Genomic DNA, 22242 nt, shown 5'->3' on the forward strand with positions numbered 1-22242 from the left:
GCCAATAAAGCTCATTTGAATTTGAGAGAGAGAGAGAGAGAGAGAGAGAGAGTAACAGAGAGAGAGAGAAAGATATGGAGGGGGGGTGGAAAGAGATGGAGAGAGGGAGGAGGAAGCTGTATATGAGGGAATGAGTTTGAGAGAGAGAGAGAGAGAGAGAGAGAGAGAGAGAGAGAGACAGAGAGAGAGACAGAGAGAGAGAGAGACAGAGAGCGAGAGACAGAGAGCGAGAGACAGAGAGCGAGACAGAGAGGAGGAAGTGAGGGTGTGTGAGAGAGATTTTAGGACAGGATTAGACAGGTTCTTATGGATTCCCTCGGTTCCTCTTCGGTTCCTCAGGAGAACTTCCCCACACCTGTGGAGCTCAGGCTTCTGCTCACTGATGGGATTTTCGGCTTCACGACTCATCTGCTGAAGAGGAAACAGAAGGTAAATGAACTGAAATCTTCTTCCAGCTTCAGAAGCAGCTTCTATTCATGAACCAGAAACTCCTGGTGTAGTTCTGCTCAGAGTTCAGAGTTCCTTCAGAGAAACAAACTGAAGAACCGAGAGAGAGAGAGAGAGAGAGAGAGAGAGAGAAATCTAGATTAAATAGCTTAATTTTTTTACAGAATATATATATATATATATATATATATATATATATATATATAAATCGTTTGTGGAAGATCTTCTGGGGATCATGAACCATGAACAGAATAATTTGAATTTAATTTAGTTTAATTTGAGGTATTTTAATCACAGAAATTGCAGAAAATCAGAAAATATAAAATATATATATATATATATATATATATATATAAGTATAAATAAAATTAACAGATTAATAAAAAGGTCATATATTAAATATTAAACAAATAAACAAACAAAACAAAATAAACATAAATAAATAAATAAATCCCTAATACCAATAGAAACCTGTAAAATTATGCGCTAGAACCTTTTCATTTCTTCTCACAAAAACTCTTAGTGTCTTAGTATCTCTGAAGGATCTGTGAGGAACCTCATAACTGAGTGTCCAGACCCACATCCATCTAATATTTACTATGTTATTACTGATGTAATCCTGAATATTACACACACACACACACACATAGGAGGTTCTTTAAGGAGGTTTTTAAGGAGGTTAAGTTTCTTTAGAAAGCTGCTGCGTCCCAGCGAAAGAGAAGAAAACACTTTTATCTCTCACACCCTGAGCACAGGGTCAGCCCTGTTACAGACACTGAGGGATATGGTGCTAAGGAACACAGCATGGTGGTGCTGAGGTTTTGATCCACCAACCTTCTGACCAGATTCGAACCCACACCTCCAGGGAACCTGGCGTTACTAGCTCATTTCATGTTAGTGTAGGTTCCTCCTGGGCTCTCCTGTTACCTCACATATGATTGGTGGATTCTCTGTGCTATGGAGCAAGTGTGTGTGTGTGTGTATATGTGTTTGTGTGTATATACTGTCCTTGTGATTCCTATCCACCTCACTGAGATCCTCCACCACCACCACCACCCACATCACACCAGACCTGGATGAAACACTCACTGAACTGAATGATGACACTTTACACTCTGACCGCCAGATGGCGCCAGTGTAACACACACCAGCTCTAACACACCGCTCACACACCCTCCATCCTTCACCTCCTGCTTTCACAGATCCGTCGTGGGGTTTGATGCAGACTGTAGTGAGATGTGTACTGAGTAATAATCCTGTGTTTGAGTGATGTTGAGAGTCTCACAGGTAAAATCAGGAGAGTTGATGTAGAGGAGAAGGATAAATGCAGGAAATGTGTTTAGAATGATAAAAAATGTTCTGTTCAGTGAAGTCTGGCTTTATTTATTTATTTATTTATTTATTTGTTTGGTTGTTAGATTTTTTTATATTTAATGGTTATTAAATGTTATTAAATTATTAAATGTATCGAATTATAGATGATTATAAATTTCCATAGGCACTAATAATACGAAATCATCAACACACACACACACACAAAACCCTATTTATGGAAAGCATTTTTATCACGCACACCTGGCAACCCTGATGCCCGAGTCGAAAATCTTTTACACACATTTCTATCAATTTTTATTTCATGTAAACTTCATTTATATTTATATTTATACTCGGTACTTAATATGCAAAATAAACCCATTCATACCATAATTAATTAAATAGTTTCAAACATGATTTGCTTGTATTTTACTGATGTTTAGATTAAAAAATGAACCGATTAAGAATAGCATTGGAGTTGCCAGGTCTTCAAAAACTAATCAAAACAAAACAAAGAAACCGGTCAAATGTGCAGGACAGATTTTATTTTAAACTTATGTTGAGCTTAAAAACAGTTCATCTGATACAAATGGAGAGAAAAAGGGAATACCACGGAGCTGGCAACTCTGGTAACCAACGATGTAACCCCACTATGATGGAAAGCTGGTAGCTTAGTGATTGAGGTGTTGGGCTACTGATCAGAAGGTTATGAGTTTGAATCCCAGGTCCACCAAGCTGCCACTGCTTGTCTCCTGAAGAAGGCCCTTCAAGACCCTTAACTGCTCAGTTGTGTAAAATGAGATAAAAATGTATGTCACTGCTAAGGGCTTCTGCTAAATGTGCACACATTCCAATGGTGGGACCAGTGTGGACTTTAGATACTGTATATGGTTTGTCCTGTCCATAACGGCCCTATCTGATTTAGCTCATTTGAATCCCACATCTAATCTGACCAGGGATAATATGGGTACCAAATGGGCAACACACATATTGGTCCTCTTTATGAAGCTCATGTGGAGTATATCAGGGTATATTTGTGGGTTTATCATTCGTTACTGTACGTTCCCCTCATATCGTTATATGTGTGTGTTCTGATTAGTATATACACCGGCAAGGCATAACATTATGACCACCTGCTTAATATTTCTATCAGAACCAGCATTAACTTCTTTAGCAGTTTGAGTTTGATCCAGTGGTCTAGCCATCACCATTCATCCCTTCGTCAACCTCTCGCTGCTCACAGTGTTATGACTGATCTGTGTATTTATTAATTACAGTATTTATATTTATTCAGTTTTATGCTCAGTTATAATTTACCTGTGATTTTTTTCTGGTTCTATGTCAAATAAACTAAAATATAATTGAACTAACTGATAAAAGCAACATAAGAATTTCAGTTTGGTAAATTTCATTTTTCAGCATGAATATATTCCACTGTTCATTCATCTAAAAAACACAAAACATGAAAAATCAGAAATAAAAACATTGTATAGGTTGAATATATAAATATTTAAGTATTATTTGGACTTTAATTGAAACTGGGCGTTAGAATTAAATATTATCAGATTATTTAAATGGGGTGAATTAAGTCCAATCTGGCAACCGAGAGACACGATTTAAACCCCTGACCAAGTTTGTGTTCTAACTTCATCCTGCACACTGACTCCACACTCACAGGGCACGAGCTGAGGACATCATCATCATCATCATCATCCTCTCTCTCTCTCTCTCTCTCTCTCTCTTTTAATTTCTTTCCTTTAATTAATACAAAGTGACAAACGACAGCACGTTGCTAAAAGAAACCTTATCATTAATAACATACAAAAGGTTAGAGGTTAGAAAGTCGTGGGGAAAATCCTGCTGGGCACGTGCAGCGGAGTCTCGCGCAACACTCCGAGATTAATCAAGTTCTCTCCTGCGCAAATGTTTTGGCACCCCTGAGGAAGGAAAAAAGTGATGGACGCCAGAGATCGGTTTTCTGCTGCAGGACGGAAAGTGGATTACAGGAGATTTACGGTAAGATCTGAAGAACTGAGAGAGAGAGAGAGAGAGAGAGAGAGAGATTTCTATTCAGCTCTTTATTTTAAAATACTATTCCATTATGTATTCTTAATCCTTATAAATCTCATCATTTTGACTCCTTCCTTCTTATTTGCAGAAAATATTGGATTATTTTGTCGTAACTGTACTTTGTTTTATCTTTAAAGCTCACTGTTCACCTCATTAACGTCTGAACAACTCAGTATTACATTCTTATCTTATTAATTTTTAATATTTCAACGTAATTATGCATTATTTTCATTTCATATCATGTTATTTTATCTTAGTATGATTTAGATTTAGAAAATACACAAGGACTTGAATTATTTAGTAACTCATTATTTAAAGATAAGTTGTTAAACTGGTCATAAATCTGAATCTCTGTTAGTTTTTTGGAGATATTTAAACACACACACACACACACACACACACACACACACACTCATATATATATATATATATATATATATATATATATAAACCAGGCATAACATTATGACCACCTGCCTAATATTGTGTTGGTAATCCTTTGGCTGCCAAATCAGCCCTGACCCGTCCTGCACTGTGTATTCTGACACCTTTCTATCAGAACCAGCATTAACACGGCCCGGCCTTCACTCCCCAGGTGCATCAATGAGCCTTGACTGCCCGTGACCCTGTCACCGGTTCACCACTGTTCCTTCCTTGGACCACTTTTCATAGATACTGACCACTGCAGACCGGGAACACCCCACAAGAGCTGCAGTTTTGGAGATGCTCTGATCCAGTGGTCTAGCCATCACAATTTGGTCCTTCATCAAACTCGCTCAAATCCTTACACTTGTCCATTTTTCCTGCTTCTAACATCAACTTTAAGGACAAAATGTTGACTTGCTGCCTGATATATCGCACCCACTAACAGGTGCCATGATGAGGAGATACTCAGTCTTATTCACTTCACCTCTCACTGCTCACAGTGTTATACCTGATCGGTGTATAATCTAATATAATCTAATATACTATATATTCTAATCTAATCTAATCTAATCTAATTTAATACTATATAATATTATAGATAATAATGAGATGCTTTAGAGATGCTTTAAAGAGTGATTATTTCCAGACACACAGAGGCTCTGCCCACAAAACAGTGTTTTTTTTTACTAGGATGTTTTTTATTTTCTGCACCATATTGTGTTCTGGGTGAAAATCTCAGGAGTTTCTGAAATATTCAAACTAACTCACCAGGCCACTGACGGAGAGTCTGAGATGTTTGATGTGAACATTATGTGCAGCTCCTGATGTGTGTGTGTGTGTGTCTGTATGAATCGTGTTGCTGCTACGTGATTGGCTGATTGCTTGAATGAGCAGGTGTATGCTCCTAGTTGTGTTTTTAATTAAATCGACTTCATTGGTTTTAAAAAAAAAAAAACATTTCTTCACATTGACGCCTGCAGAGTTTAATTAAGTCCAAGAAGTGTAAGAAAATAATTAAAACGTGTGTGTGTGTGTGTGTGTGTGTGTGTAAAAAAAAGCTTCTTATGTATCTTCTACACCATTCCTTCATTCACGGGGCAGCTCAGTGGTTAAGGCTCTGGGTTGTTGACTGGAAGGTCAGGGTTTAAGCCCCAGCATTGCCAAGCTGCCCCTGTTGGGCAATTGCCCCTAACCCTCTCTCCTCTCTGCTCCAGGGGTGCTGTATCATATCTGCCCCAGTGCACTGACCCTAACTTACTCAGTTGGGGTATGTCAAGAAAAGCTTTCCACTGTGGTGTATGTGTGGTGATAATAAAGGCTTCTTCTTCTCCATCAGGTCATCGAAGGCTCTACATGTAAAGAGTCTCTGCATTATGGAGGTCTCAGTCCCATGAAGAAGCTCCACTCGGCCGATGAGATTCAGCATGGCCGTCGTCCCAGTCCAGAGGGAGCCGGCTCGGTGACGGTCAGAGAGCTCAGCACCGGGAGGGCGTGTCAGAGATGTCACATCATCACCAACCAACTAAAGAGGCAGGCGCTGGCTCTGGCCGAGTCCGGCTCGCTAAAGGTCGGTCCGAGTCATTAAAGCAATTTCTCACTCGCGCTCTGATATCTTCTCCTTTTAACCTCATGGTTTCTATAGTAACAGCTCATTCTCAGGGACTTGTACACTGGACGCTGCGCATAAACCCATTCAAAAAAATGTACAGTCCTTGAAATAGTTATCTTTCTTTCTTTCTTTCTTTCTGTTGAGATGTTTTCTGAACATTTATGGAAGGAGTCTCCAGTGTCAAAATGTTGTGTTTTGTGAAAGTTTTTTCTCCATCAGTGGGACATCTATGTGTATATAAAATGCGCGTGAATCCCAACAGTAAGGAGAATTGTAAAGTCTAAAGAGGACGGATGGGTGGAGCGTGACGAGGAGACGAGTGCAGGGCTGTCAGTGCGAGCTCATGATCCTGCACAGAGATTCAGAGAGATCCTTAAGCATTCGAGACAGTGGTGTTAACATGTCCAAACATCTCAGCATCAAAAGTTCCTTCATCTTCAAAAGTTCCTGGCTTGCGCTGAGCCCTAGTCCTAACTGGCTTTTGGTGATAATACAAAAAACTTGCTTAAGCTCATTATGAATATTCATTTATTCATAATTTATTCATAATCATCTGTCCATTCAGAATCCAGAACTGTAGTGTAACACATTTATATTCAGCAGCCACTGAAAGTTCAAGATTTTTCTCTGTGATGTCCGTCCTCTCTGACTTACAGCTGCTCCAGTCTCATCACTGTTTATGGGAAACAGTTTGTAAGGCCATTAGTTTGTATTACATATCAGTCGTGTGTGTGTGTGTGTGTGAGTGTGTGAGTGATGGTGAGGCGACAGAGGTGACCTACTCAGCACTGTTTTATGATCCTATGAATTGTGAGTGATGACTTACACTGAATGGCCACGTTCAAGAAAAGTGCTGAGATACAGAAACGTGAGCAGCTGCCCGTGTCATTGACGATCGCCGGCCTGATTAGGGGATTATAGAACACCGAGCCATGTTACACTCCGACTGTGGAGGAAAAATGCAGACGGTGTTGTTGTTGGAATAAAAATGCAATGCAATGATTTCGGAGCTGTTTGAGGGGAGAGAGCTTCGAGCCATTTTCTCCTGCGCTAATCCACAGCATGTCATTCGTGACGACTTACACATCGATTTACACATCGTGAATTGGTCATTTCCTCTGCCATGATGAAACGTTAGTGAGGGATTTTAATGCCTTGTGTGTCGAGTACAGCATTTCTAAAGTCCTGGTGTTAGGATTAGAATTAATGCTAAAATTATTTATAGCTAGTAGATATAGTGATATATACAATGTCTATAGAATCCTATTCAATCTACAATGACCAGGCATAACATTATGACCACCTGCCTAATATTGTGTTACTCTGCCAAAACAGCCCTGACCCGTCCTGCACTGTGTATTCTGACCCCTTTCTATCAGAACCAGCATTAACTTCTTCAGCAATTTGAGCAACAGTAGCTCGTCTGTTGGATCGGATCACACGGGTCAGCCTTCTCTCCCCACGTGCATCAATGAGCCTTGACCGCCCATGACCCTGTCACCGCGTCACCACTGTTCCTTCCTTGGACCACTTTTGATAGATACTGACCACTGCAGACCGGGAACACCCCACAAGAGCTGCAGTTTTGGAGATGCTCTGATCCAGTGGTCACAATTTGGCCCTTTTGGTCAAACTCGCTCAAATCCTTACGCTTGTCCATTTTTCCTGCTTCTAACATCAACTTTGAGGACAAAATGTTGACTTGCTGCCTAATATATCCCACCCACTAACAGGTGCCATGATGAGGAGATACTCGGTGTCATAATGTTATGCCTGATCTGTGTATATGTATATCTCATATCTGTAATGACATATGACATGTCTGTTTGTGTCCATGAGGATGTATGATGTCTCTGAGGACAGACTGTATGATATATCTGTACGGATGAGTGACACGTCTATGTTCATGTACGACATTTCCATAATGATATGTTACATATCTCTGATGATCTGTGTCTAGGCATGTCTAGGTTGATGTCTGTGATGAGGATGGCATGATGTGCCTGTGATTATGTACGACGTGTAATGACATGTCTGATGACATGATGTGCCTATGATGAAGTATGACATGTCTGTGATGACCTATGATGACTTATGATGTCTCTGATGACATGATGTGCTTATGATGACTTATGACATGTCTATGATGACATTATGTGCCTATGATGAAGTATGACATGTCTGTGATGACCTATGATGGCTTATGATGTCTATCATGACATGATGTGCCTATGATGACTTAGGATGTCTATGATGACATGATGTGCTTATGATGACTTATGACATGTCTATGATGACATGATGTGCTTATGATGACTTATGACATGTCTATGATGACATTATGTGCTTATGATGACTTATGACATGTCTTTGATGACATGATGTGCCTATGATGAAGTATGACATGTCTGTGATGACCTCTGATGAATTATGATATCTATGATGACATGGTATGCTTATGTTGACTTATGACATGTCTATGATGACATGATGTGCATTTGATGACTTATGATTTCTATGATGATATGATGCGCCTATGATGACGTATGTCGTATGTGATGACCTATGATGAACTATGATGTCTATGATGACATGATGTGCCAAGATGACCTTTTTAGATTGACATGGTGTGCCTTTGGTGATATAGGATGATATGATTTGTCATAGGACCTATGAGATAGGACTTATTTGTAATGACATGGGGCATGCTATATAACATCTGGAATTATGTGTAATGTGTCTGTAATGATGTATGATATCTCTAATGATATGATATGATAATAAACCTGAATCTACAAAGCATTCCTGATGTCTTAAAAGAAATAAGTACGACCAATAAACCTACCAGAGCGAAGACATGGATTCAGGAGGTCAGCTGAGGTCCACTTCATTGAGGTCTGACCCCAGTAGACCTTATAGCTGTGTACAATGTGTCACTCTGTGATTGAGTGGAAGGGAGATTTTCAGCTCATTCATCCAGCTGTGTGTGTATAGATCGGCACCTGGGCTCATTGTGTGTGCTGAACAATATATCTCAGTGCATCCAAGTAGGAAATGAAGCTACTTAACCTTCTGTAGCTCAATGAAAGTGTTTTCCTCTTGGCTTTTCCTTATGTTTCTGTGAACTGTGTGGTTTCACACGTTGGCTGTGTATGCGATATTCAGTTTTTATACCATATTTATGAACATATCATATCAGTGAATATCATGTACATAGCAGGACATATCGTCAGTGACACAGTATATCGTATATGACATATGATGTGTCTAGTTACATATGACAGCTCCATTATGATCTACGGCACGTTCATGATGACGTATATCACCTGTATGTCTGTGATAATACAGTATATCGTATGTTTGTTGACATAAGGGTGTATCTTCAATGACGTGACATTTGATGTATCTGTGATTATGTAGGATGTACGCATATGTGATTATCATAGGTGATGTACGTCAAGTCATAGAGTCATATAACTGATCTGTGATGGCTCCATGCGTGCCTGTGATGACATATGGCACACCTGTCACGACAGACGACATTGTCAGTGATGTGACATGTCATAACTCGTGATAACGTAGCTGACTGTTAATACATAAAATCTGTAATGTCACATGACCTAAGGCATACAGTATCTGTAATGACATGATATGTCAGTGATGATATGTGACATAACAGTGTTTCAAATCTGTTATGACATATGACATCTCTCATGAAGCACAGCAAATCTACATATGACAAATCTGTAATGTCATTATGACAGAATATGCGATGACATGATAGGTGACATATCAGTGGTATGTTGCATAACATCTGTATTGATCACATCTGACGTAGCTTCAGCCACGTTTTACATAACACATGACACTAATGACATATGACATATATGATGACTTGATGGTGTATAAATTAGCACTCGTCTATAATGACGTATGTCTAATCCACAATAGCATATGATGTACATAAGATGTTGACATAATGCGGTATTTCATCTACTCAATAATCTACAGCCATGATTTATTTAAAGTCAAGTTTCCATGTTCCTTGGACATTTTGTCCCAGTGCTTTAACTCTCGCGGTCTCTCAGTCCTTCATGATCTGAGTCAGATCATTCCTCACATCTCTGAGTGTTGGCTTTGCAGCGGCGTCAGAATAACCTACAGCTCTTTAATGTCTTTAAAGCCAGAGCTTATAGATCCTACAGTATTAGGAGACTGTTTCTGAGTTTATGTTTAAACACAGCTCCGGAGAATTTATTCTAAGAAACTCTCTGGTTGTGTAGAGAAAAGGACGTACATAGAAAAAAAATAATAATAAAAAATCAGGCCATTAGGCTGCAGAACCTCCTGAGATAAATGTGGTGGGTGAAAAAAAATCCTTTCCAGTAAACACCTAAAGCATGGAGTAAAAGTCAAACATTTCTCTCGTTCTCTGCAGTGAGACATAACGGACAGTTTAGACGATCAGATTGAAATGAAAGAGCACTTTAAAATCTCACAGTGTAAGCATGGAGTCTTCACCCAAACCCAGATAAAGCTTCTCCAGCCACTTTATAACACAAACACGCCGTCAGCCCCAGACACCATCACTCCTCTCCACGGACGCTCATCATCCTGAAAGAACTTTAAGTGCACTCACAGACCCAAGACGTTTATATTCCTGAATAGAAGATCTGATCTGACTCGCTGTTAAAGCTATCAGCTGTAATTAAACCATCACTGAAGCTTACAGACCTGATCTCCACCACCAACAAACATGCTAAGGAAACCATCTGATAGTTGAGTTTAAAAAAGCAAAGGTGTGTTTTTGTTAACACTGTAAAGGGTCAGTAATAAAACTAGTAACAGTTAATGCCCTCAATTGCAAATTTTCGCCTTTGTGCAATTTGTGCAAATTGTGCAAGAAATTTGTATCGGCATGCGAAGCATTTTCAGCATACAAACGAACTGAATGTTGGCTAAGTTGCGCGTACGTCTGGGAGCCGTTCAAAACTTGTTAGCGTCAGTGGAAAGCCAACCAAAGCTAACCGAAGCGAGTTTACGAATTTCAAGATTTTTTTTGTGAAAGCTGTTTGGAAAGACTCAACCCACGATACCAACGTTACCTTCAGCATGCGTTCAAAAGCTAGGTGATTTTTGGGGTGTTTTTTTGTTGACAGATTGGTGGTGTGGGTGATCTGTTCTATTTTTAGCCCAAGCTTGGTGGCACGACTTCCTGTGAGGAGCCTTGACATGGAATGCTTGGCTTGGGTCAGTTCTTTGTAAGCAGTTTCCATACGCTTCCTATTGGGAATATTGGTCATATTTTTGGGAGCTGGAACGGATTATCTGCATTTACATTATTTCTGATGGGAAAATTCGTTTCACAATACACATTTTCACCTTAAGAACCGTATGCCAAGGTTCCACTGTGTATCTAATTTGGGTTTGATTGATTGATCTGTTAGTTAGTTAATTGGTTTTAGGAGCTTCGGGTGTGCTAACTTTTATTTAGGATTCAGAATCATGTTAGCAAAAAATGTTTATGCTAGTTCACCGAAAGACTAGTGCTGTTTGTGTCCACTAACACTTTTAGGTGGTGTGACTCTAGACGGAGTTATCTTGTGTAAAGTTTCACACTGCCCACCAAAAACAGATGCCCAAAAGCTAACAGGACTTAGCTGTCTGTCTTCACCTAGCTAATTTCTTAATTAAGGGTTGATAAGGGACCTAAATCAGTCACCTTACCGAACTAGCATGCTAAGCCTGTTCAATTCCAAGCTAGAAAGCCCACTTGGGATTGAAATGATATGCTAGTTAGCTGCTTAGCTGAAATGAAATGAAGACGGAGCTTAAAAACATATGCGCTTAAATGATTAGCAACTTGAAAGTGAATGAAATGAATGAAAATCAAGTGTGCTTGTATGTAAGTAGGTAATTAAACAAACAAGTAAACAAACAAAACATTTGTTCTTCAGAAACTACATTATTGCTTGTGCATGCATCGTGCTACGTTTATTTCCTGTTTTATAGTCATTTTTGCTGATTTTCCACAATATTTACGTGTGAGACGAGTGTTTCTCCTGAGTCTCCGGAGCTGCACTGAAACACATAAAGATCATGAAGAGCTTCTGAGTGGTCTTCAATTTATTTATTTATTTATTTTATTTTGAGTGCCCTCGATACTTAACTCTCTCTCTCTCTCTCTCTCTCTCTCTCTCTCTCTCTCTCCTGAAAGAGATTTATTTGAAGTGATCCTGAGGCACATTCAGAGACACTCTTATTACCGCGGCGCTGTAGAACGCTCCGAGCCGGAAAACACTGAGAACCGATTTGTAGATAAGGAACAGCCTGGAGCAGTGAGTGCTGTTCTGTTTTATAAAATCAGATCATGAAAATAAAACCTTCTGTGTGAGAATAATAATAATAATAGTAATAATATCTTGTATGGAGCAGAGTTTGTAGCTAAGCAATAAAGCAGGCTCTCAGATCCCTCCAAGCCACTAGGGGGCCTCGTCAGAATGCAGAATAGGTGTAATATTATAAAAATGATTATTTTGAGCCATTTATTCAGGGCTGTAACTAGCTATGAGTAGTATAAGCAAGTGTAAATTGCCTCCTAGCCACCAGTGGGTGCTGCGGCAATGCTGGATGCCATTTTTAAAAATATATTTATATTTTTTGGCTCACATGAAGGGTGTTAGAATGTCCTGGAAGACAACAACCTTTTCTTCTGAGGATCTGAGAGTGTCTGGTTACCATAGCGACAAATTCACTTCTATATCAATCCGATTGTGGGCGTGGCTACAGACATACAACATCAGTTAATGATGTCATTAAACAAGAGTTTATGCCAAAGGAGGAAGAAGTGCTCAGACTTTTAGCTTCAGAAACTCTGCACTGCGTTATTGTTGTTGTTAATGAATAAAATTCTGGTTGCTATGGCAACGTTACATTTGGACAGGTTTGCTAAATACCCAGCTTATCCAAGCGAACTCACTAGCAGTTAGCTAGCTGTTATCAGTGCAGTATGTTAGCGATTACTCACACTTTATCAAGGACGCAGAGACGACTTGGGGGCATTTCCAAATTTGCATACTCATTGAATATTCATAGCTCCTGACACTTTTAATGAGGCTAAAGGTGTAAAGATGTTCCTGAAGATCGTCATTTCTTAGGCATTACACCACAACACTGATGTATTCTGGATTCTGATTGGTCAGAAGGTGTTGATTAATTCTCTGTGTTGTTTATGACACTAGCGCTGCTGCTAATCGTAGGATTTTTAGATTCCACTCAGAGAAATGAGTTCCTGCAAAACACTTCCTGGTTCTCTGCAGCAGGACAAGTAGTATTTTGTCTTATTGTTAAAAAGTGATGCTGGTGAAGGAGCAACTGTTTAGAGCTGCTGTAATGTACTTGGAGCTAGAATTAAATCTATCACCCCCTAGTGGTGTGTAAGGTCACTGCATCTAAAATAATATTTAATAAAATTGTCATAACCACAATAATTCACAATAATTCTCTTTAAAGAAAGAGGGTCTGTGCTCGTAGACTCCGGATCTCTCAGATCTCACCTGTGTACCTGGCGGGACATGTGACATGAGTGTCGTGATCATGTGACACGCAGGGGCTGATGGGTAACGTAGTCAGGTGCTGATTTTGGCATAAGGAAATAGAACATGTGAAAAAATAAAACGGCTGAAATGTTTTGTTATTGACTGAAAATGATTCAAAATTGCTTTTGCATTTTGTCAAAAAATTCTACATTGAAGCCAATAATAATAATAATAATAATAATAATAATAATAATAATAACATATGACTAAAATTATTAGGTCCAAAAAAATAAAAAAAATAATTAAAATTAGCTGTAAAAATGAACTAAATGAAAAACTAGACTTTTAAAAAGAATTGCAGTGTTTATGTGCTTAATGCTGCTGCTGATGTACTGGTTCATGTGCTGAGGATTTAAACATGTCCGTGTCTCTGCTGTCTCAGCTACATGATCACGCAGCGTGACCGGGGTTTATGAGGAGCCTCACGTGAGGAAACTCGAGCAAACCTCAAACACCTTCAACAAGGACTCTGTGTCAGTGTGTCGGTCAGCGTGTTGTTTATACCAAGTGCTGACCTTCTGAATCGAGTGCAGGCTCTTTGTCCATGCTGAAAAAAACCTGAGGGTGAAGTGAGAAGGTGAAAGAAGACAACAGCCTTTTCTTCTGGACAAGTATCTGGAAAATTCAGAGAGGATCTGGGATCGCCTGGTTACCACAGTGTTAAATTCACTTACATATCAAACAGATTGTGGGCGTGGCTACCTACATATGACATCAGTTAGCGATGTCATTGAAAAAGAGTTTACGCCAAAGGAAGAAGTAGCACATAGACTTTTAATTTCAGAAACTCTGCACTGTGTTATTGATGTCTTTGATGTTAGTAATGAATGAAATCCTGGTTGCTATGGCAACGTTACATTTTGACAAGTTTGGCAAATGTGTAAATGACACGGGAGCGTTTCCAAGTCTCCCGATGCTTTACATGAGGCTAAAGGTTTAAAGATGTTCCTGAAAATGTCATTTGAATTCTGGATTCTGATTGGTCAGAAGGGTTCTGTATTTTCTGTAACAGCAGCTTTATCTTTAACAAATGTCACTTAACTAGTATTGTATTTTATTATTTTTAAAGGCTGCTGAGGGAATGACTGTTTATAGCTGCTATAGGACACATACTGAAGACTCCGGAGGTTAGTCTCAGTAATTCTCACCAGCTCTGTGTATTACCGATGATGTCATGACCCAGAGGTCACTTCCTGTCCATCACAGATCAATGGGGATGCGAGTTGCCATGGTAACCTGAATGAAGGATGAAAGCATCTTGACAATATACATCTGGCCAGCTGTCTGGGAAACATCTGTCTGTCCGTCCATCTAAAAATCTTTTCATCTGTCCGTCCGTCCATCCGTCCATTCATCTATTTATCCATCCCTCCGTTCATCCGTCTGTTCATCCATCCATCCAAGGATGGATCCTCTTACTGTAAGTGAAATAGAGGTGCTGTATTATAAAAGGTTCCACATATTAAACAAGCTGCAGTAATAAACCCCGCTGTAATCTGATCATTATAATCAACACCATTCAAACCGGTGCACTTTAGTTAACACTAACTTTAGTGGAAGACTTTAGTGTTTATATTATTATCTTAACAAAACACTTACGGACTCTATTGAGTACTTGTATTGAGTAATTTAAATTCATTTAAAAACATGATGCCTGGTATATTTTATACGTTTATATTTAGGTTTTATGGTTTGGAACGTCCTTGAATCAAGTTAATTCCTGTTCTCCTTACGTTACAGCAGCTGTAAACAGTCTTCCCCTCACCTCTCTTTATTCTCTTTAAGATTAAAAAAACAAGCTTAAATGTTCAGCTTCACCCCCGACATTCTAAAAAATGTAAAAGAAAACATTACCATTTTAACGATTTCATGTTTTTTTTTTGTGCAGCATAAGTTGTGGTTGCTATAGAAACGATAATGAATCAGAAGGAATGGTTTAATAAAAAACTAGACTGATAGAAAACTAATCAACACCTTCTGACCAATCAGAGTCTAGAATCTGTGATTCCACAGCACTGTAACGTCCAATAGCGTTCGTTCACCCTGAAGAATGAGGAATGTGCCGGAATAATTTACTCAGTTTATCGCTCTTATATTCATTTATCAAGATGGCAGATGGAGAAGCACTTTTTCAGGAATCCGGACTGAATTAATGAATTAGAAATAAATGATTTCCACCTGCATGCTGGATCACGCCGCTGAACAACCGAGCAGCAGTCGAGACGGATGCAAATCAGCCTATGAGAGAACACACTGAGGCGTGAAATTTACTCGAGGAGACGAAACTCGTTCATTCTCTCAGCAAAGACCCCACCTCACCTTTCACACAAGACCCCCTCACACACGGCTCCTTAAAAGTCCAGGCTTTTAAGCTAAAGGCCACCATGCTGCCGATCCTTCTCAGAAACCCAAGCTAATGAGAGTAACCTTTGATTCTGAGGAGAATGGCGGTGGAAAGAGCCAAAACGAAGCTCCGCCGCAGCTGGGGCTGAGATCTGCGCCCGAATTTGCATTCATCACTCCTGAGTAGCGGCGGCTCTCTAATCCGAGATGACTGATGAGGCTGTGGAGTGGAGACACGTGGAGGAAGTGGGCTGTGTAATGGAGCGACTGATCAGCAGGCCATAGAGTGTCATCAGAGAAGCTCTGGTTCACGGCTGAGGATCTGCAGAGCGCTGAGAGATTATACACTGTACATGTACAGAGCACACACACACACAGTGTATTCTATTAAATACTATCTGTATTATGCTAAATCAGGCTTTATGTAAATGATCTAGCTGAAGAGACATTTTATGACATTTAATAAAAAAAAATTAAAATAAATAAATAAATAACCACTTTTAAGACATTAAAAAAATAGAAAAAATATTTTTAAAATGTATGCAAAAAATTAAAATTAATTCCTATTAAGTACTTCCTATAGTACGCTAAATCAGGCATTATTTGAATTAGCTAGCTAATGTGTCATTTTTAAGATGTTTAATAAATTAATAAATAAATAAATAGATAAATAACATTGAAAACCATATTTAGGACATTCAAAAAATAGAAAAAAAATATTGGAAAAATTTACTCAAAAATTAAAATTAAAAACAGTCATGATTCCTATTAAGTACTTCCTGTAGTACGTTAAATCAGGCATTATTTGAATTAGCTATCTAAAGTGACATTTTTAAGACATTTAATTAATAAATAATAAAAGAATTAATAAATAGATAAATAAATAAATAAATAAATAAATAACATTGAAACCCATTTTTAAGACATTAAAATAATAGAATAAAATATGAAAAATAAGGCAAAAAGTCACAATTCCTATTAAGTACTTCCTGTAGTATGCTAAATCAGACATTATTTGAATCAGCTAGCTAAAGTGACATTTTTAAGACATTTAAAAATAATACAAAAAATAATTGCTTAACATTTAAAGACATCTTAAAAAATAAAACAAATAGACTAAAAGACATTAAAGAATTAATAGAAAAAATATTAAAACTAGTGACATTAATGTCAAGTGCTTCCTGTATTCCTCTATTAGCTAGAAAATCTAAAAAATAGAATAATAATTTAAATAATTAAATTAAAACTACAACACTTTATTTTTAAATCCTTTCTGTGACACACACACATGCGTTATAACACACATACTACTCTATACTATTTCATAATGGAGTATTACAGTAAATATATGACGTATACAGTAATGATATTATTATATATTATCTATTATAGTACTGTGTCTACAATGTTGTTAGGAACAGTGGTTATAATGCATTATGTGCATATAGTGTACGTTTATGTGACGGTGAAATTAAAATCAGTATTACAGTTTATAGGTGTTCATACAGACATATTTTGGACATTATAAGTTGTTCTATGTAATGGGTTATATGTTGTAGTGCAGTTATAATGCATTATGTAAACTGACATTCTGTACTTACATATGAAGGTGAGATTAATGTCAGTAATACACTTCACAGGTGTTCATACAGACATATGTCTGAGATTCTAAGTTATTAGTACTATGTAATGAGTTATATGTTATAGTGCAGTTATAATGCATTATGTAAGCTGACATAGTGTACTTACAGGTGAAGGTGAGATTAATGTCAGTATTACAGTTAATACATGTTCATACAGACATACGTCGGACATTATATATTATTAGTTGTTCTATGTAATGAGTTACACGCTATAGAGCAGTTATAATGCATCATAGATATAGATATAGGACTGACAGAAAATTCTCATGAACTGACGTTACGTTATGAACTGGAAAAGTGACAGCGGCGGTGAGGCGGCATCCGATTCCTTTTAATATTTCTCAGCGGTGGATTTGCGGAAGATTTATCATTTCAGATTTATCACATCGCCTGGGGAAGATGTATCTCTTTTCACTCTGTTCAATAAGACTCCGGGAAACGGAAGAGGGAGGAGGAAACCACAAAGAAAACGCCAGGGGACGGGAGAATGAAAGAACCCAGAGGAATGAAGTTGTGCGGTCAGAGAGAGAGAGAGAGAGAGAGAGACAGATAGAGAGAGAGAGAGAGAGAGAGAGAGAGAGAAGAAGAAGTGACAAAGCTAACAAAAAGAGGTGTGAGATGGTTGGAGGGAATAAGAAAGAGGAGTGAGGCAGGAGATCCAGCCGTCTGTAATTGCTACCATCAGAGCCTGTCATTAAGTTGAGGGAATGGGGGTGTGAGGTGCGAGCGGGGCTCAGCCGGGGCCTCGGGGGGTGGGGGGGTAGATGGAGGAGACAGACGGAGGATTGAATCAGTGGAGGTATGGGACAGATAAGCTGAAGGAGCTGCGCTGGAAAACACTGAATGACAGGATAAGTGAGGCGTGAAGCAGATCGATGCTGGAGCTTCACTCCACTTTAATTCAGCTCTGTCACTGAGTCAACACCTCCATCACGCTGCTGTCCCTCACCTGAGCAACAAAATACAACTGGACACAAATCCCACTTCGCTCTAATAGAGTGGAGCGTAAATCTGCTGAGTGTAGTCACGTTACATTACACCTGGAAAACAAACAGAATTAGTCACATACACTAGATCAGTGATTTATTAATTAATGAACGGATATATGCTTAAAGAACAAGAGTGCAGTGTTTTTCACTCTCTCTCTCTCTCTCTCTCTCTCTCTCTCTCTCTCTCTCCCTTTCTCTCTGTCTGTCTGTCTGTCTGTCTGTCTCTCTCTCTCTGTCTTCCTCACTCACTGTATCCTTCTCTCCTTCTCTATCTTTCTCTCACTCTGCCCCTCTCTCTGTTTCTCTCCCTCTCTCTCTCTCTGTCTCTCTCTCTCTCTCTGTCTCCCTCACTCACTGTATCCTTCTCTCCTTCTCTATCTTTCTCTCACTCTGCCCCTCTCTCTGTTTCTCTCCCTCTGTCTCTCTCTCTCTCTCTCTCTCTCTCTGTCTCTCTCTCTCTCTCTCTGTCTCCCTCACTCACTGTATCCTTCTCTCCTTCTCTATCTTTCTCTCACTCTGCCCCTCTCTCTGTTTCTCTCCCTCTGTCTCTCTCTCTCTCTCTCTCTCTCTCTCTCTCTCTCTCTGTCTCCCTCACTCACTGTATCCTTCTCTCCTTCTCTATCTTTCTCTCACTCTGCCCCTCTCTCTGTTTCTCTCCCTCTGTCTCTCTCTCTCTCTCTCTCTCTCTCTCTCTCTCTCTCTCTCTCTCTCTCTCTCTCTCTGTCTCCCTCACTCACTGTATCCTTCTCTCCTTCTCTATCTTTCTCTCACTCTGCCCCTCTCTCTGTTTCTCTCTCTCTCTCTCTGTCTCTCTCTCTCTCTGTCTCCCTCACTCACTGTATCCTTCTCTCCTTCTCTATCTTTCTCTCACTCTGCCCCTCTCTCTGTTTCTCTCCCTCTCTCTCTCTCTCTCTCTCTCTGTCTCCCTCACTCACTGTATCCTTCTCTCCTTCTCTATCTTTCTCTCACTCTGCCCCTCTCTCTGCCCCCCCCTCTCTCTGTCTCTCTCTCTGTCTCCCTCACTCACTGTATCCTTCTCTCCTTCTCTATCTTTCTCTCACTCTGCCCCTCTCTCTGCCCCCCCCCTCTCTCTCTCTGTCTCCCTCACTCACTGTATCCTTCTCTCCTTCTCTATCTTTCTCTCACTCTGCCCCTCTCTCTGTTTCTCTCCCTCTCCTTCTCTCACTCTCTCTCTCTGCATACAAGCTATGTAAGTCAAATTGAATTTGATTGGTCAGAATCTGTTAGATTTCCATTAATGTGCTCAGTCAGTCAGAATTAGAAAAAAAACGTTAAGCTTTTATTTTATTAGTACTCTGGTGTTATATTAATCCACTACTACTGCAAAAAAAAAATAGGAATAAGAAAAAAATGACAAAAAATAATATTGTAAAAAGTAAAAATAAAAAGTAAAATAATTCATACTCCTATAGATAAACAGATAACGATAACATTCAGGATTATTTATTTTATTTATTTTACAAATATTTAATATTAATCAGTGGTTTTTATTGAACATTACACACCACATAAAATAGCCCTTGATCCAATTCTTTTTACTGATTTTTTTTTGTTTTTTAGGTAATTAAGCTCACCATGATGATGCGATCACTCGTAATGAAAAGCCACAGGGTTTGAAGGACAAGCTTCTCTTTTACACAAAACCTGCAGTGATAATTCGGTCACGTCACATGACAGTGGCGTGGCTTGAACAACATGAAGCGCTGTGTTTTCAGAGAGGACGCTCTTGTCGCTATAGCAACATCTCGCTCTCAGGTACTTCTACTACCGATGTGGATAATGTGAACGACGATGTGCTGTTGAGATCTGGATTCTGATTGGTCAGAAGATGTCTGTAACAGCAGCTCTGACAGTAGCACAGGTCAATATGAACTATTATGCTATGGTTGCTATAGTAACAGCTCATTCTCAGGGACTATGTGGGTAATGTGAACGATGACGTGCTGTTGAGATCTGGATTCTGATTGATCAGAAGGTGTCTTAAAAGCAGGTCTGACCACAGTGTAGATTAATATGAACAATTATGCCATTGTTTGCTGTAGCAACAGCTCATTCTCAGGGATTACGTGGGTAATCGCTGACGTGCTGTTGAGATCTGGATTCTGATTGGTCAGAAAGTGTCTGTAAAAGCAGCTCTGACCACAGTGTAGATTAATATGAACAATTACGCTATGGTTGCTATAGTAACAGCTTATTCACAGGGATATAAACACAGGTAATCATTGGTAAGGTGACGTTTATATGGTGTAAGGAAACGTTTATGGAAGGAGTCTCCAGTCTCAGTGGTGAAGCTTCAGTGACAGATTCAGTGACATGACAAGATGATGATTTCTGATTGGTTTATAGCTGCTATGATGTCAGGGAAAACAGGATGTAACTTGCTCCAAGGATGTTCTGTAACATGAAATGATAAAATGATAGATGATAAAATGTAGAATGTGTCGTTCTTTAGTTCTAAAATTGATAACCAGTAGCAAATTGATGCAGTTCAGGAGGAATAAACAACACAGAGACTACTGATGTAGGAAAGTAATCAAGTGTTGCATTGACATTTCTGGCAGATGCCCTTATCCAGGGTGACTTACATTTTATACAACTGAGGGTTGAGGGCCTGGCTCAGGGGCCCAACAATGGCAGTTTTGTGGACATGAGATTCAAACTCACAACCTTCAGATCATCAGTCCAACACCTTCACCACTAAGGTACCACCTCCTCCAGGTTCTGCTGGTTTGTGCATCACACTATTCTGACATTACTGCATGATACACAGTGACCTAACCCTAACCCTGGAGCTGCAGGGATCAGGAAGGAACTGGATGCGTTTTTATTTTATAATGAACTCCATCAGAGCTCCTAGAGTGGCTACTTTCCACTTTCCTGAGTCATCAGAGTCACAGAGACGTTATCATAAAAGCACAAAATCTTCATTTTAAATAAAATATCTCATCTCGGGAAGAAGCCTCATTTAAAGACATTATAAAAATGAACCTAGCTGCAACTGGACCTCTAAATGAGTTTCACAGACACAGTTCAGTAACTGGGAATTTCAATTTTGCAATTTCTTCCCAGTCCTGGAGCTGCTGTATTCAGACCTCCTCAGCTCTGCCGTGCCTTCGCTCAGTGTCTTAAACAATAAAATCCGCACTGCTGTACTTACCGTACTAAGAACAACGCTCAATCGTGTGTTTTATTGCGCTGCCATGATGCTTTTACGTGCTAGTTTAAACCCTAAGAGGCCCCACATGCCTGGTCAAAGCAGAAGCACTTAAACTCAGCCTGGCTTTACAGCCCCCTTCAGACTCGCTTCCTTCCAGCAACCGGAGCCGTAAAGCTGAACGGCAGAAAGAAAGAAGGAAACGCCGGGATAGCATTCCCTCATAGATTAGATTCTCCGTCAGCTCCGAGTTCTTGCTGCAAACACAAAGCTGTCTGATTTAGTCAGACTGTAAACGAGCATGTTTACTGCTGCCAGATTAACAGAGGTGAACTTTCTTGAAGCTTCTTATCTCTCCAGCACACTGCAGCCTGCGGGATGCCGCACCTTCAGATCTGCTGGCAGTCAGGAGTCAGGTGGAAAACCTTGTTGTTTGGTGGAAAGAAGGAAAAATCCCAGACTTTCTACTGGGTGGTGTAGATGGGCAGTTCTCCTCTGGATCCTTGGCGTATGCTTTTCACTGGAAGATCGGATCGGAAAAAGCCTACACTGGGGTTCATTAGCATTGCATGTATTATGCTGTTTAAAGCAAAGCTAGATTTCAGGCTTTACCAGATCTTCACAATAT

At 39.4% G+C, this 22242-nt stretch overlaps 1 protein-coding gene across 2 annotated transcripts in view; it reads left to right on the forward strand.

Moving 5' to 3' along the window:
* Positions 1 to 256: 256 nt before the first annotated feature.
* The window catches only part of kif26aa (kinesin family member 26Aa), a 106385-nt gene continuing 84399 nt past the window's right edge, over positions 257 to 22242 (forward strand). The window contains exons 1-2 of one of the 2 annotated variants that reach the window (XM_058379579.1): positions 257 to 429; positions 5594 to 5824. In XM_058379579.1, the coding sequence (XP_058235562.1) occupies positions 307 to 429; positions 5594 to 5824 (354 nt within the window). In that variant the 5' untranslated portion in view covers positions 257 to 306. Of the gene's footprint in view, positions 430 to 3431; positions 3778 to 5593; positions 5825 to 22242 lie in introns of those variants that run through there. The other variant, XM_058379580.1, reaches the window with a different exon arrangement.

This window comes from Hemibagrus wyckioides, linkage group LG25, assembly GCF_019097595.1.
Source record: "Hemibagrus wyckioides isolate EC202008001 linkage group LG25, SWU_Hwy_1.0, whole genome shotgun sequence".
NCBI lineage: Eukaryota > Metazoa > Chordata > Actinopteri > Siluriformes > Bagridae > Hemibagrus > Hemibagrus wyckioides.